Here is a 15251-nt window from a genome sequence, read left to right as displayed (position 1 = left end):
CACGCCCATAAGTCTACACAGTGCACTGTGCCATTTGGGATGTAAGTGTGACCTTTCCCCTCTGGCCCTGGTCTTAGCCAGGGATTAGAGGGCAGTTTGGGAGCACAAAGCCCCCACACAGATCTGATCCAATTGAGAGCTGTCTTATATAACCTTCAGTAGCAAGCCTAGCAGGCGGTCTACAAAACAGTCTGCCGCAGCTCTAGAATCTTAGCTTGTCCAAAAACTACCCACAACTTCCCAGAATTCTTTTTTTTTTTTAAAATAACAACAATGTAGCATTGTTGGGAGGTGTTTCCCTACTGTTTCCCCTACTGGGCAGCGTCGCTACCTAGCTCTCTATTGGCTTCAGTTGAACGTTTGGGTTGTTTCAGCCCTGCTACATGGCTACAGTGGTTATATTTCACTCCACCAGGAAAAGGATCTAGGACAAAACATTGTCATACAGGAGATATGTCTCTCAGTGGGGCGACCATCTGGTGCTGTGACTCACCGTTGATGACGTGTGGAATAATGGTTACATTGAGTTTCTGGTCGGCACCCTTTACCCCACTCTTAGGATCCTGCATCTCAACCACAAACACCTCCACCTGGAACATGTTGGGGGGGGGAGAGACACCCAGACTCAAAATACACTTTGGTTTGTTTCAACGAAATGGAAGAAAACAGTCCTATCAGGTCAAAGGTCATAGTGATGTGTTCTGTATGATACCTCCTGACTTCTGAGATGTGGATGACCTGATTGGCTCAGAGCCATTTCCCCCTGCTGTCCAAGCAGCTAATTGGTTTAGAGCAGGGGTTCTTAAACCTTTTTAGCTTGAGACCCAAATAAGAAATTGACCGTCCTCCTGTGACACAAACGGTCCAACAACGACCCGAATCAAGAAGAAATAGTGGGTGATTATAGATGTATTCTCATAACTCACTACCCACCTCTCCACATTTACCCAGGGCCCACTTTGAGTCCTGACCCACAAGTATAAGAAAGCCTTGTTTAGAGGTTAGATTTAGATTGGATCTCTGAGAGGTTTACAATCTCTTCGCTGTGAACAAAATAAATATACAGTAGCCTACAGGGAATGAAACAATAACGTGAGTCTAGTAGCATCTTTTGATGACGCTATGCAGACTACCACATTGAAAGTCGTGATGACTTCCCAGCTGTTCCATTTCCATTTGTAATTGGATGGGAACAGGATTATGGCCAAATCCACCAAATTAGAACCTCTTGTATAAATAAACAACATTATACAATTAACTTTTACAAACCAATTGATTCGTTTTTTTTAAGAAATGGAAGGGGAAATTGAAACAACAATCTTGGGGCTCCTCGTGAATTTACTGTAAACTATAATAATCTATCAACAAGTAGGCATCACCAGCACACCTCAAATCAATCGACATGATGTGAACTTTTAGTTTATCTAAAGTCTATTACCTTTTTCTCAAAACATGTAAAAGTACTGATAAATGACATAAACGTATTGGTAATTAACCTACATGTTTTAGGCATGCCATCCGTGGTCGGTAGTGCTGACCATAATCTCTCAGCGTCCTAATTGTCATGTTTACGGTCAGTCGATACGCGGACCTAAAGAAGAAAATCCAGGTATGAAATGTTCATGGAAAAAAAAGTGATCACACAGGTATAAAGGTATACCCGGGGCTGGGACCGTAGCCTATTCCGTTGACCGCGCGTCAGAGATTGCGTGAGAGGGGCCAGAAAGCGCGAGGACGGATTTATCGACCAATGACAGCTCGGCTAAACTCTGGTTTAATAACCTGTTACGTGTGACAGTGACACCAACATACGTCACACCATCAAGCAACTATCAATTTGGTGGCATTATGACAGTAAAACCTTGAATTGAAATGTAACAGTAGCTGGATTATCGTTTATTGAAATATAGAACTATATATTTTTTAAATCCAGGTGAAATATTTGTCGCCCCAGAATGTGGTGAAAGAGGAAGGATAAAAACAATCAACTTTTTTTGCGATCAATTCACTGGATGATAAAATAATAATAATTTGTCACATATATATATTTTTTTGTAATTTGATCTCTCATTTAAGCCTATGAATTTCACAGGTAAACTAGGGCTAGTCTACCTTAACCACAGATGGTGCCAAAAACGATACCACAGGTGAAGGTGTCGGACCGACATGACTCCCCGGGTATACACTGCCCTCTACCGCACCCAGGTGGTACTGCTGATAAATGCATGATATTAAATTATGCCGACCTGCATTGCAGTGCATCCTTCTGATGTGTTGTCATGTTGTAACCAGTGTATATCTCATCTCCCGAAGCCTCACCACCTCCACGTTACCACATCCGCAAGGTGGAGTGCAGACGAGAGTGTTCGGAGTGAATCTTGTTGTTGCGTGCCTGTCTTTGTTTGTTGAAATCCATGCTTTTTAATAAAACGTTAATCAAATACACCCACCGACTGTTTATTTTGTTGCTGTTTCTCCAAGATGGCGACTCGTCTTTCTAAGTGAGGCACAATGTGTGTAGGCTATGGTTTGTTACTGTATTAAAGGTATGATTTTTCAATTGTGTTATCAATTATTATTCGCAATTACCTTTTGAACAAATTCCTATATTGAAATAGCCCTAGCCATAAATAACTTGTAGGCTGGTCTAAAACAATGAATTTCAGTTACTCTAGAAATTGCAATGAGTGAGCTTCAAAGTGTAACAAAATATGAGGATATGGGCAATCTAGACCTTTTGTCATCCGCCCAAACGTTTATTCACATTGAGAAAATTATATTACACTGGCCTGGGTTGAACCGGGCAATGTCCTGTCACATCATCGGGCGAAAACTGCGAGGGAGGAGCACCTTTCTCAAATCAAACAGCAATCTGCACCGCTCGGTCATGTTGTCAACAAGGCATCGTCCAAAAACATATACATCTCTTTTCCATACAATAAACATAAGATTTGTCATACTAGTTTTCATTGGGAAGGCAGATAAATCGTTTTTATCAAAAGCAATCACTTTCGCATGTAAAAATACAGGACCCTCCTCATCAATCCACGTGCTTGAAAACGTCACTTTTATATTTTCAGCCGACTTCGCCGTCTTCGGCCAGAGCGGGTTACCTGGCTCAGGCCCGGGAGGCAAGCCCGGTACCAAAACGAATGCAATCACTTTTCACCCGGTTTAAACTCCACACGCCGCGGTAACCAGGCCAGTTAAACGAATCCCTCATTGTGCTCGCCCTGTGCGCGCTCTCACACACACACACACACACACACACTAACGTTATCGTAATCGCGCCCCGCCCCACCCGCCCGCGAGTAAGACTCTCCAGTCGCTAAGCCTCAAACCAACTCTCTCTACTGTATCGATGAAGTTGTTTCAAAGATGGCGGATTTCCTGCCGTCCCGGTCCGTTTTATCTGTATGTTTTCCCAACTGTATCCTCACGAGTAACGAGGCAGAACAATTAAGGAAATCTAAAGAAATAGACAAACGTATTTCGCGGGATAAACCGTACGTGAAACGGTTGGTGAAGATTCTCCTACTCGGAGCGGGTGAAAGCGGCAAGTCCACTTTCCTGAAGCAGATGCGCATCATCCACGGTCAGGACTTCGATCAAAAGGCCAAAGAAGAGTTCAAGGCCACGATTTTTAGTAATGTAATTAAAGGTAAGGTACTTTTTTTAAAGGTTGTTCGTTGTACTTTATATAACGCCACTGGTTAAGTTTTGTTTTGGTTTCCCCGAGGCCTTTGTTGACTTATTTGCTCTGTTCAAGGGTTGATGTCTGAGTGGGAAGTAGCCAGCTAGCTAGCATGCTAACAGTAGCCGTTACTTGGTATGCTAGCTAGCTATGTTGGGAGGACGGGCGCACTCACATCTGTTTTCTTCGCTAGCCTTGTTAGCTAGCTAACACACACACACACACACACACACACACACACACACACACACACACACACACACACACACACACACACACACACACACACACACACACACACACACACACACACACACACACACACACACACACACACACACAGCTAGAAGAAACGCCCATGTTTATTTGAAAGTGTTTCTGTGCAACAGTGGGATTTGAAGAGATGAAGCCACACAGACCCGGGTGGGGGGGTTTCCCCCTTTGAACATGATTCAGTTGTCTGAATATATCTCCTGATATCACGCCTATTGTTTGTCCCATGTCAGTATTATTCAGGGGTTGGAAAATAGTATGACACTTTATCAGCTGTGTTTTTTTTAAATCAGGCAATGTACCCAGCTAGCAGTAAGCTTTGGCTAACTAATGCGCTAGCTAGCTAGCTTTGTTGCTGTAGTTTAACGTATTGATAAACTTATTTGAGTGTTTTTAAAAACATGAATCTTGAACAGTCATAGGGAAATAACTTGGTAGCTAGTTTGACAATCAGAAAGCTTAAAATGGTTTTAATCACAGCGGATATAACTAGATGAAGTATATCCTAACCATCATTGCACATATTTGAGAAAAGTCAGATGCATGACGTTTTCATGTTATGGGAACCAAGCCGTATACGAGGACTCGGATGGGCATCCTTGGGGGTTAAAACGTGGAGACGGATAATAAACTGTTATATGTTTAGGGTGATTACTGAAGGCAAATATGTCATTAGTAACTCCTTGTTCGTTGGTGCAGAGTGTATACTGAACACAAATATAAATGCAACAATAAAATATTTCACAGAGTTAGTTCATAGAATATCATCAGTCAATTGAAATAAATTCATTAGGCCCTAATCTATGGATTTCACGACTGGGAATACAGATTAATCTGTTGGTCACAGATGCCTTAGATAACGTGCCTCAGGAATTCATCACGGTATCTCTGTGCATTCAAATTGCCATCTGTAAAATGCAATTGTGTTCTTTGTCCGGTAGCTTATGCCTGCCCATACCATAACCCCACCACCACCATGGGCATTCTGTTCACAATGCTGACATCAGCACACTGCTCGCCCACACAACGCCATGTATGTGGTCTGCGGTTGTGAGGCAGGGTTGGACATACTGCCCCCCAAAAAAAAAAAAAAATTAAATGACAGAGGCGGCCTATGGTAGAGAAATTAACATTCAATTCTTGGAAAAGAAGACATGCTCACTAACAGGGATGTAAACAAATTTGTGCACAACATTTGAGAGAAATAAGCTTTTTGTGTGTATGGAACATTTCTGGGATCTTTTATTTCAGCTCATGAAACATGGGACCAACACTTTACATGTTGCATGTATATTTTTGTTCAGTGTATAATGTGTGAATATATGTAGCTATAGAAACCAGAGGTGGCTGGTGGGAGAAGCTATAGGAGGACCAGGCTCATTGGAATGGAACAGAGTCAAATCTGTGGTTTCCATGTGTTTGATACCGTTCCATTGATTCCATTCCAGTCATTACAATGAGCCCGTCCTCCTATAGCTCCTCCCACCAGCCTCCTCTGATGGAAATCTCGGAACCAAACGTTTCTTCACACCTGCACTATAAAGGTGTTTACACATGATCAGCACTAAACGGCAGTTGAACCGCAAGAAAATCTGTCTACCGTGTAGAGACGAGCGGCCCCGGTTGTTGTCAGCTTGAATATTGTCATTAAAATGTTGTTTTTGATTGGTTGGCAAGATGAACTCTGTGCATTGGTCGCCATGTGCTACGGCTCTGTGCATTGGTCGACCATGTGCTACGGCTCTGTGCATTGGTCGACCATGTGCTACGGCTCTGTGCATTGGTCGACCATGTGCTACGGCTCTGTGCATTGGTCGACCATGTGCTACGGCTACGGCTCTGTGCATTGGTCGACCATGTGCTACGGCTCTGTGCATTGGTCAACCATGTGCTACGGCTCTGTGCATTGGTCAACCATGTGCTACGGCCGCTCAAGACTTCAGCTAATTTAATCTTCTGGTGCTGAAGCCAGCAGTGCTGCCGCTGCTCACGGGGTCGAGCACCACGAACCTTGCCACTTCCGCTTTGGCACCCTACTCTATGAGACCTTCTGCCGGTTGCCACAACCTGCCTGTAAACGTGGTAACAGCATGCAAGACACGCTTCCACGTGGCCTACCACTGTCGATCACATCATAAAGGCACCGGTTTCAGACCGTTTCCATACAGATATCCACACAGTATGCAATCAGGACCGACGGGCAAGGAACCACGGGTTATGTGGTCCTTCTGTAGCTCAGTTGGTAGAACATGGCGCTTGTAATGCCAGGGTAGTGGGTTCGATCACCGGGACCACCCATACGTAGAATGTATGCACACATGACTGTAAGTCGCTTTGGATAAGCGTCTGCTAAATGGCATTTATTATTATTATTATTATATTATTGATAAACCTTCACTAACAGGATATTCGTATTAAAATTTAAAAATAAATACTTCCTCTTAAAAATGTGGCAGTTGTTTTTTTTGGCCTCGGCATTTTAACCACCTACGTCCTTTATAGGACAACCGGAAACCATGTTGTTTTGAGGAGGCGATAAGATGTGATCGCTCGTATTCCAATTGTTTCTATTCAGCCAGACAGTCTGTCAAACTTGCTAGCTAGATCAATTGGCTACTAGATGAATTGGCTACTAGATGAATTGGCTACTAGATGAATTGGCTACTAGATGAATTGGCTACTAGATGAATTGGCTACTAGATGAATTGGCTACTAGATGAATTGGCTACTAGATGAATTGGCTACTAGATGAATTGGCTACTAGATGAATTGGCTACTAGATGTATTGGCTACTAGATGAATTGGCTACTAGATCGATTGGCCACTAGATCAATTGGCCACTTTGTTTCTTACCTAGCTAGCTATTTGTTATTTTACTGTAAATAACCTTTACTTGTCAGATCCTCCCATGAATGTTTTTAGTTGAAAGTTCAACACCGGTGGATTTCGGTCACGTTTTGGTGGACTGAGGCATTAGGCCGAGCTGTATAAAATCTGAAGAGAGAGAGAACATTAAAGGGGTCACGTTTTGGTGGACTGAGGCATTAGGCCGAGCTGTATAACATCTGAAGAGAGAGAGAACATTAAAGGGGTCACGTTTTGGTGGACTGAGGCATTAGACCGAGCTGTATAAAACCTGAAGAGAGAGAGAACATTAAAGGGGTCACGTTTTGGTGGACTGAGGCATTAGACCGAGCTGTATAAAACCTGGAGAGAGAGAGAACATTAAAGGGGTCACGTTTTGGTGGACTGAGGCATTAGGCCGAGCTGTATAAAACCTGGAGAGAGAGAGAACATTAAAGGGGTCACGTTTTGGTGGACTGAGGCATTAGACCGAGCTGTATAAAACCTGAAGAGAGAGAGAACATTAAAGGGGTCACGTTTTGGTGGACTGAGGCATTAGGCCGAGCTGTATAAAACCTGGAGAGAGAGAGAACATTAAAGGGGTCACGTTTTGGTGGACTGAGGCATTAGACCGAGCTGTATAAAACCTGAAGAGATAGAGAACATTAAAGGGGTCACGTTTTGGTGGACTGAGGCATTAGACCGAGCTGTATAAAACCTGAAGAGAGAGAGAACATGAAAGGGATGTTTCTGCCTCAAACTTGCGTGGTCATACCAGGTCAGGTCGTCGTGACAACCCAGCCCTGCACACACAAGTCAATGATATTACCAGAGATGTACAGCAATACTGCAGTCCGATAACTCCTGTTATGCAAACAAACATCTTTTATGGGGGGTGAAACCACTCTGGGTGGTTCCCCTCCCCCCCTAGTTGGCTACTTTGTTCATTACGCAGACTACTTTGGGTACACTGGTTTGTTAGTGTAGCAGTCCTGAGCAAATACATTCATTGTCAACTATACAATTATAGTCATTGTGTTGTTGTTGTTTTTTTGGTCAACTTTTCCTTTGCGAGTCGTTGATCACAATGAAGCTATTTATTTATCTTTAGACCCTTCCATTTAATGTCTTCTTATTTATCTTAGATCTACAGAGAAACTCTTCCATTATAATGTCTTATGTATCTTAGATACAGAGACTAAACTCTTCCATTTAATGTCTTATTTATCTTTAGATCTGTCGTACAAAGACTAAACTCTTCCATTATGTCTTATGTATCTTAGATCTACAGAGACTAAACTCTTCCATTTAATGTCTTATTTATCTTAGATCTGTCGTACAGAGACTCAACTCTTCCATTATAATGTCTTATGTATCTTAGATCTGTCGTACAGAGACTAAACTCTTCCATTTAATGTCTTCTTATTTATCTTTAGATCTGTCGTACAGAGACTAAACTCTTCCATTTAATGTCTTCTTATTTATCTTAGATCTGTCGTACAGAGACTAAACTCTTCCATTTAATGTCTTCTTATTTATCTTAGATCTGTCGTACAGAGACTAAACTCTTCCATTTAATGTCTTCTTATTTATCTTTAGATCTGTCCTACAGAGACTAAACTCTTCCATTTAATTTCTTCTTGACAGGTGCACACGTGTAGACACACCGTTTCTCAGAACTCCTATTAAAGAACCATGTTGAATCATTGTGTTAATTTTAGATGGGAACTTTACTGTTATTTGATCAACAGACATGGAGGATGTCCCCGGTAGCTCTGTGTGGGTGGGTGCAGGGGGTTCCCAGCCTCACACCATGATGTCATATCCTTACTGTGAAATGCATGAATAGGGGGGGGGGATATACACACACACACAGCCTCACACACAGCCTCACACACACTTCACTACACACAGCCTCACATTCACACACAGACAGACAGACACACACACACACACACACACACACAGAGACAGATGGATGATTGGCTGTCGGTGATTGGCTAAGCCCGGGCAGGATCCCCAATGAGGAACGCTGTGTTTTGTCTTCTATGACAGATGAATGGTGGGAGTCCTGAGGTTCGTCCCAAATGGTTCGCCCCTATACACTGCACTAACGTTTTGGCCTGCGCCCTATGGACCCTGGTATAAAGTAGTGCACCATTTAGGGGACGAAGCCCCCTGATGACTCTGCTCTGTTATCTTCAGCGTCCCTCAGACAGGAAATATAGATGTAGCCTATAGACCTGGTGGTGAAAGGCCTGTGTTTAGGGACCTTATCTCATCGGTCTTCTATTTGTAAACAAAGGGCCTTGGCTCATCATGTTATGATTTAAATTCTTTAATCCATCTCGAAGTCTCCTTCTGCTAAATCTCCCTCCATTAAGTCTTCAGTTCTGACCTGATTGGGGTGGGGGGGATTGTTTTAGCTAAATAAATGGTCTGTCCCTGTCTCCTAAATTTTGTTGTACTTATTTACATTCTAGAGGCCTGTTTATCTGGACTGTATTTTATCCCTAAGAAGTGATACGATCTACCCTCCCTTTGTCTCTCTGGAAGAACAGCCTAGTGCATGTCTGGATAGTATAGCCTAAGTCTAGATGTGGTACCTTGTTCCCTAGATAGTGCACTGCTTTTTGACCTGGGCCCATAGGGGGTCTGGTCAGAAGTAGGGCACTATATGGGGAATAGAGTGTCGTGTGAGCCAACAGGCGTTGTGTAGCATTAATGACAGTGACAGATTTCTTTTTGTCCGGCCGACTCGTGAGGAGCTATCAGGGGCCTCGGGTGTTGCACTTCCTCTTGTGATGTCATAGATGGATGGACGGGTGGTGTTGGATCTAGGCTGAACTCTCCCAGCGTGAGTCAACTCTTTCAGTTATTAAACAGAGATGTTAGAACAACTTTATTTTAAAGCCTCTGGGGTCTCAGTGCTGATCTAGGATCAGATACCCCCTCCCCTGTGTTATTCATTGATCTAATAGGCAGAACTGATCCTGCTTTGTGAGTATGTGCTATGAACACCTGTTCAGTCTAGGGCAGGGTTGCCTAACCCTCTTCCTGAGGATCTACTGTCCTGTAGGTTTTCAGTCTAACCCTAATTTAGCATATCTGATTCAGCTAGTTAAGGTATTGTTGAGCAGCTAATTAGTAGAATCAGGTGTGTTTTAAATTAGGGTTGGACTGAACCTACAGGACTGAAAACCCACAGCTCTCCAGGAAGAGGGTTGGACTGAACCTACAGGACTGAAAACCCACAGCTCTCCAGGAAGAGGGTTGGGCTGAAAACCTACAGGACTGAAAACCCACAGCTCTCCAGGAAGAGGGTTGGGCTGAAAACCTACAGGACTGAAAACCCACAGCTCTCCAGGAAGAGGGTTGGGCTGAAAACCCACAGGACGGTAGATCTCATGGAAGAGGGTTGGACTGATAACCCACAGGATGGTAGATTTCCAGGAAGAGGGTTGGACTGAAAACCCACAGGACGGTAGATCTCCAGGAAGAGGGTTGGACTAAACCCACAGGACGGTAGATCTCCAGGAAGAGGGTTGGACTGATAACGCACAGGATGGTAGATCTCCAGGAAGAGGGTTGGACTGATAACCCACAGGACGGTAGATCTCCAGGAAGAGGGTTGGACTGAAAACCCACAGGCCGGTAGATCTCATGGAAGAGAGTTGGGCTGAAAATCCACGGGCCGGTAGATCTAATGGAAGAGAGTTGGACTGAAAACCCACAGATCTCCAGAAAAAGGGTTGGACTGAAAACCCACAGATCTCCAGAAAAAGGGTTGGACTGAAAACCCACAGATCTCCAGAAAAAGGGTTGTACTGAAAACCCACAGGACGGTAGATCTCCAGGAAGAGGGTTGGACTGAACCCACAGGACGGTAGATCTCCAGGAAGAGGGTTGGACTGATAACCCACAGGACGGTAGATCTCCAGGAAGAGGGTTGGACTGAGAAACCACAGGCCGGTAGATCTCCAGGAAGAGGGTTGGGCTGAGAACCCACAGGCCGGTAGATCTCCAGGAAGAGGGTTGGGCTGAGAACCCACAGGCCGGTAGACCTCATGGAAGAGAGTTGGGCTGAAAACCCACAGGCCGGTAGATCTCATGGAAGAGAGTTGGACTGAAAACCCACAGATCTCCAGAAAAAGGGTTGGACTGAAAACCCACAGATCTCCAGAAAAAGGGTTGGACTGAAAACCCACAGATCTCCAGAAAAAGGGTTGGACTGAAAACCCACAGATCTCCAGAAAAAGGGTTGGACTGAAAACCCACAGATCTCCAGGAAGAGGGTTGGACTGAAAACCCACAGATCTCCAGGAAGAGGGTTGGACTGAAAACCCACAGATCTCCAGGAAGAGGGTTGGACTGAAAACCCACAGATCTCCAGGAAGAGGGTTGGACTGAAAACCCACAGGATGGTCGATCTCATGGAAGAGAGTTGGGCAACCCTGGTCTATGGTCTTTGGGTTTGATAGAACAGGTTGGTTTCCAGGAGTCAATCTATGTAGTCCTTTCTGACTAACTGGCTGATGCCTCTGTGTCCCCAATGCCACCCTATTCCTTGCATTGTGCACTATGTTTGAGCAGAGCCCTGTGTGCCAAAGTCTAAGACTTGATGGTTAGTTGTCTAATTGAATTCAATGTCGCAGTTTAGGGCCCAAGGAAAGAGAAGGGTAGGGAATCGGGTTCCATTTGAGACAGTGCTCTGAGCCACAGGGTCTGCTGCCTTGTCTCAGCCCTCTGCTCTGAGCCACAGAGTCTGCTGCTTTGTCTCAGCCCTCTGCTCTGAGCCACAGAGTCTGCTGCCTTGTCTCAGCCCTCTGCTCTGAGCCGCAGAGTCTGCTGCCTTGTCTCAGCCTCTGCTCTGAGCCGCAGAGTCTGCTGCCTTGTCTCAGCCCTCTGCTCTGAGCCGCAGAGTCTGCTGCCTTGTCTCAGCCCTCTGCTCTGAGCCGCAGAGTCTGCTGCCTTGTCTCAGCCCTCTGCTCTGAGCCGCAGAGTCTGCTGCCTTGTCTCAGCCCTCTGCTCTGAGCCGCAGAGTCTGCTGCCTTGTCTCAGCCCTCTGCTCTGAGCCGCAGAGTCTGCTGCCTTGTCTCAGCCCTCTGCTCTGAGCCGCAGAGTCTGCTGCCTTGTCTCAGCCCTCTGCTCTGAGCCGCAGAGTCTGCTGCCTTGTCTCAGCCCTCTGCTCTGAGCCGCAGAGTCTGCTGCCTTGTCTCAGCCCTCTGCTCTGAGCCCCAGAGTCTGCTGCCTTGTCTCAGCCCTCTGCTCTGAGCCGCAGAGTCTGCTGCCTTGTCTCAGCCCTCTGCTCCGATCCACAGAGTCTGCTGCCTTGTCTAAGCCCTCTGCTCTGAGCCGCAGAGTCTGCTGCCTTGTCTCAGCCCTCTGCTCTGAGCCGCAGAGTCTGCTGCCTTGTCTAAGCCCTCTGCTCCGATCCACAGAGTCTGCTGCCTTGTCTCAGCCCTCTGCTCTGAGCCGCAGTCTGCTGCCTTGTCTCAGCCCTCTGCTCTGAGCCGCAGAGTCTGCTGCCTTGTCTCAGCCCTCTGCTCTGAGCCGCAGAGTCTGCTGCCTTGTCTCAGCCCTCTGCTCCGATCCACAGAGTCTGCTGCCTTGTCTCAGCCCTCTGCTCCGATCCACAGTCTGCTGCCTTGTCTCAGCCCTCTGCTCCGATCCACAGTCTGCTGCCTTGTCTCAGCCCTCTGCTCTGATCCACAGAGTCTGCTGCCTTGTCTCAGCCCTCTGCTCTGAGCCGCAGAGTCTGCTGCCATGTCTCAGCTCTCTGCTCTGATCCACAGAGTCTGCTGCCTTGTCTCAGCCCTCTGCTCTGAGCCACAGAGTCTGCTGCCTTGTCTCAGCATGTTGTTTGTATCCTGTTTACCAGCCTCTTAATGACTACTGCGCTAGGAGACTGTATGTGTGTGACGCTGTGCCTGTTCGGCTCTAAGGGACTCCAGAAAGGAAGTGTGATTCCGACTCTTATGGAACATTGGGATTGTTTCTTCACAGCAAACTGGTACGTCGTTCTGTGTCGTGTAGAGAGAGAACAATGTCGGTTGGCATTCTACACAACATTGAATAACTGCTGTGTGCCAGCCAGGAGAAACCCTCTGTGTACCCTGCAGAGCCACTGCTCCTTTACTTCCTCTGCAGCCAAGTGTTCCTGCTGGGTCAGGGCTTGTTCTGGTATGGATGGTGATGGTGGTGGTGACGAAACAGCCGAGGCAGGCGGCGACGATAGAGCCTCGGTGGTGTTTGTTAGCGGCTATCTTTAGAGGTCAAAGGTCATTTGAAAACAATGACTGGAGATTGCATCAACGGAAATACTCAGAATTCCACTGATGTGAAACAGTACAACACACCTCCTGCCCTTAGTGTCAACCGCTCAGGTGATCACTTCCTGTGTGTGTGTGTGGTATATTTTGTGTGTGTGTAACATAGTTTGTGTGTATAATATCATTACTTCAATGATTAGGAAACAGTCTACCAAGAAACCTCAGCCCCTAAACATAAGTAGTGCCTGCCTATTCAGTGTTTTCATGTTGTCAGCTGGCTGTTTCAGGTACCCCGTCTAGCAGAATCTGGGGAGAACACGGTCTGACTTCCAGGGATGGGACTAGAATAGATACATTAGAGTATCCAATTTATTATTTTTGAAGATATTATATATCGGTTCAAATGCTGTTAGTTGCTAGGGAGCGTTTGTCTTCGGTCTTCATTCTCCTCCTATAGCTTGGCCTCCATCTTCTGTTTTTAAATAGAGATCCAATGTTTTTCCAGCACTTTTATTTCCATTACTGATCAGCCTCGTTTTTATTATGTCTCTCTCTCTCGTCCCTCTGCAGCAGACATTTAGTGAGCAGTATGTTCGGATCATCGATAACCTCAATAAAACCGCAGTATAGAATGGCAATGCATATCGTATCATGGTGAGTCGTGATGCATATAGAATCACGATGCATATCGTATCATGGTGAGTCGTGATGCATATAGAATCACGATGCATATCGTATCATGGTTAGTCGTGATGCATATAGAATCACGATGCATATCGTATCATGGTGAGTCGTGATGCATATAGAATCACGATGCATATCGCGTGATCATGGTGAGTCGATGATGCATGCATATCGTATCATGGTGAGTCGTGATGCATATAGAATCATATGAATCATCATGGTGAGTACATATCGTATCGTATCATGGTGAATCGAATGATGCATATCGTATCATGGTGAGTCCTGATGCATATAGAATCACGATGCATATCGCATCATGGTGAGTCTGATGCATATCGTATCATGGTGAGTCCTGATGCATATAGAATCACGATGCATATCGTATCATGGTGAGTCGTGATGCATATAGAATTACGATGCATATCGTATCATGGTGAGTCCTGATGCATATAGAATCACGATGCATATCAGATCATGGTGAGTCCTGATGCATATAGAATCACGATGCATATCGATCATGGTTAGTCGTCCTGATGCATATAGAATCAACGATACATATCGATCATGGTGAGTCGTGATGCATATCGTATCATGGTGAGTCCTGATGCATATAGAATCGCGATACATATCATGGTTATCATGGTGAGTAACATCATGGTTTGATGTATATAGAATCATTATTCATATCGATCATGGTGAGTCCTGATGCATATAGAATCGCGATACATATCAGTATCATGGTGAGTCGTGATTCATATAGAATCGCGATACATATCGATCATGGTGAGTCCTGATGCATATAGAATCGCGATACATATCAGATCATGGTGAGTCGTGATGCATATTGTATCATGGTGAGTCGTGATGCATATTATCATGGTGAGTCGCGATGCATATAGAATCACGATACATATCGTATCGTGGTGAATCGCGATGCATATCGTATCATGGTGAGTCGTGATGCATATTGTATCATGGTGAGTCGTGATGCATATTGTATCATGGTGAGTCGTGATGCATATCGTATCATGGTGAGTCGCGATGCATATTGTATCATGGTGAGTCGTGATGCATATTGTATCGTGGTGAGTCGTGATGCATATTGTATCATGGTGAGTCGTGATGCATATTGTATCATGGTGAGTCGCGATGCATATAGAATCACGATACATATCGTATCATGGTGAGTCCTGATGCATATAGAATCGCAATACATATCGTATCATGGTGAGTCGTGATTCATATAGAATCGCGATACATATCGTATCATGGTGAGTCGTGATGCATATAGAATCGCGATACATATCGCATCATGGTGAGTCCTGATGCATATAGAATCGCGATACATATCGTATCATGGTGAGTCGTGATTCATATAGAATCGCGATACATATCGTATCATGGTGAGTCGTGATGCATATAGAATCGCGATACATATCGTATCGTGGTGAGTCGTGATGCATATTGTATCATGGTGAGTCGTG

At 45.0% G+C, this 15251-nt stretch overlaps 1 protein-coding gene across 2 annotated transcripts in view; it reads right to left on the bottom strand.

Moving 5' to 3' along the window:
• The window catches only part of LOC124021440 (regulator of G-protein signaling 9-like), a 33080-nt gene extending 31381 nt beyond the window's left edge, over positions 1-1699 (bottom strand). For both annotated transcript variants that reach the window (XM_046336629.1, XM_046336630.1), the window contains exons 1-2: positions 1501-1699; positions 494-590 (exon numbers count right to left, since the gene is read on the bottom strand). In XM_046336629.1, coding sequence (XP_046192585.1) covers positions 494-590; positions 1501-1566 — 163 coding nt within the window. In that variant the 5' untranslated portion in view covers positions 1567-1699. The remainder of the gene's footprint in view (positions 1-493; positions 591-1500) is intronic.
• Positions 1700-15251: the final 13552 nt, after the last annotated feature.

Source organism: Oncorhynchus gorbuscha, unplaced genomic scaffold (assembly GCF_021184085.1).
Source record: "Oncorhynchus gorbuscha isolate QuinsamMale2020 ecotype Even-year unplaced genomic scaffold, OgorEven_v1.0 Un_scaffold_1115, whole genome shotgun sequence".
Classification (NCBI taxonomy): Eukaryota; Metazoa; Chordata; class Actinopteri; order Salmoniformes; family Salmonidae; genus Oncorhynchus; species Oncorhynchus gorbuscha.
This window is presented reverse-complemented; position numbering and strand designations above follow the sequence as displayed.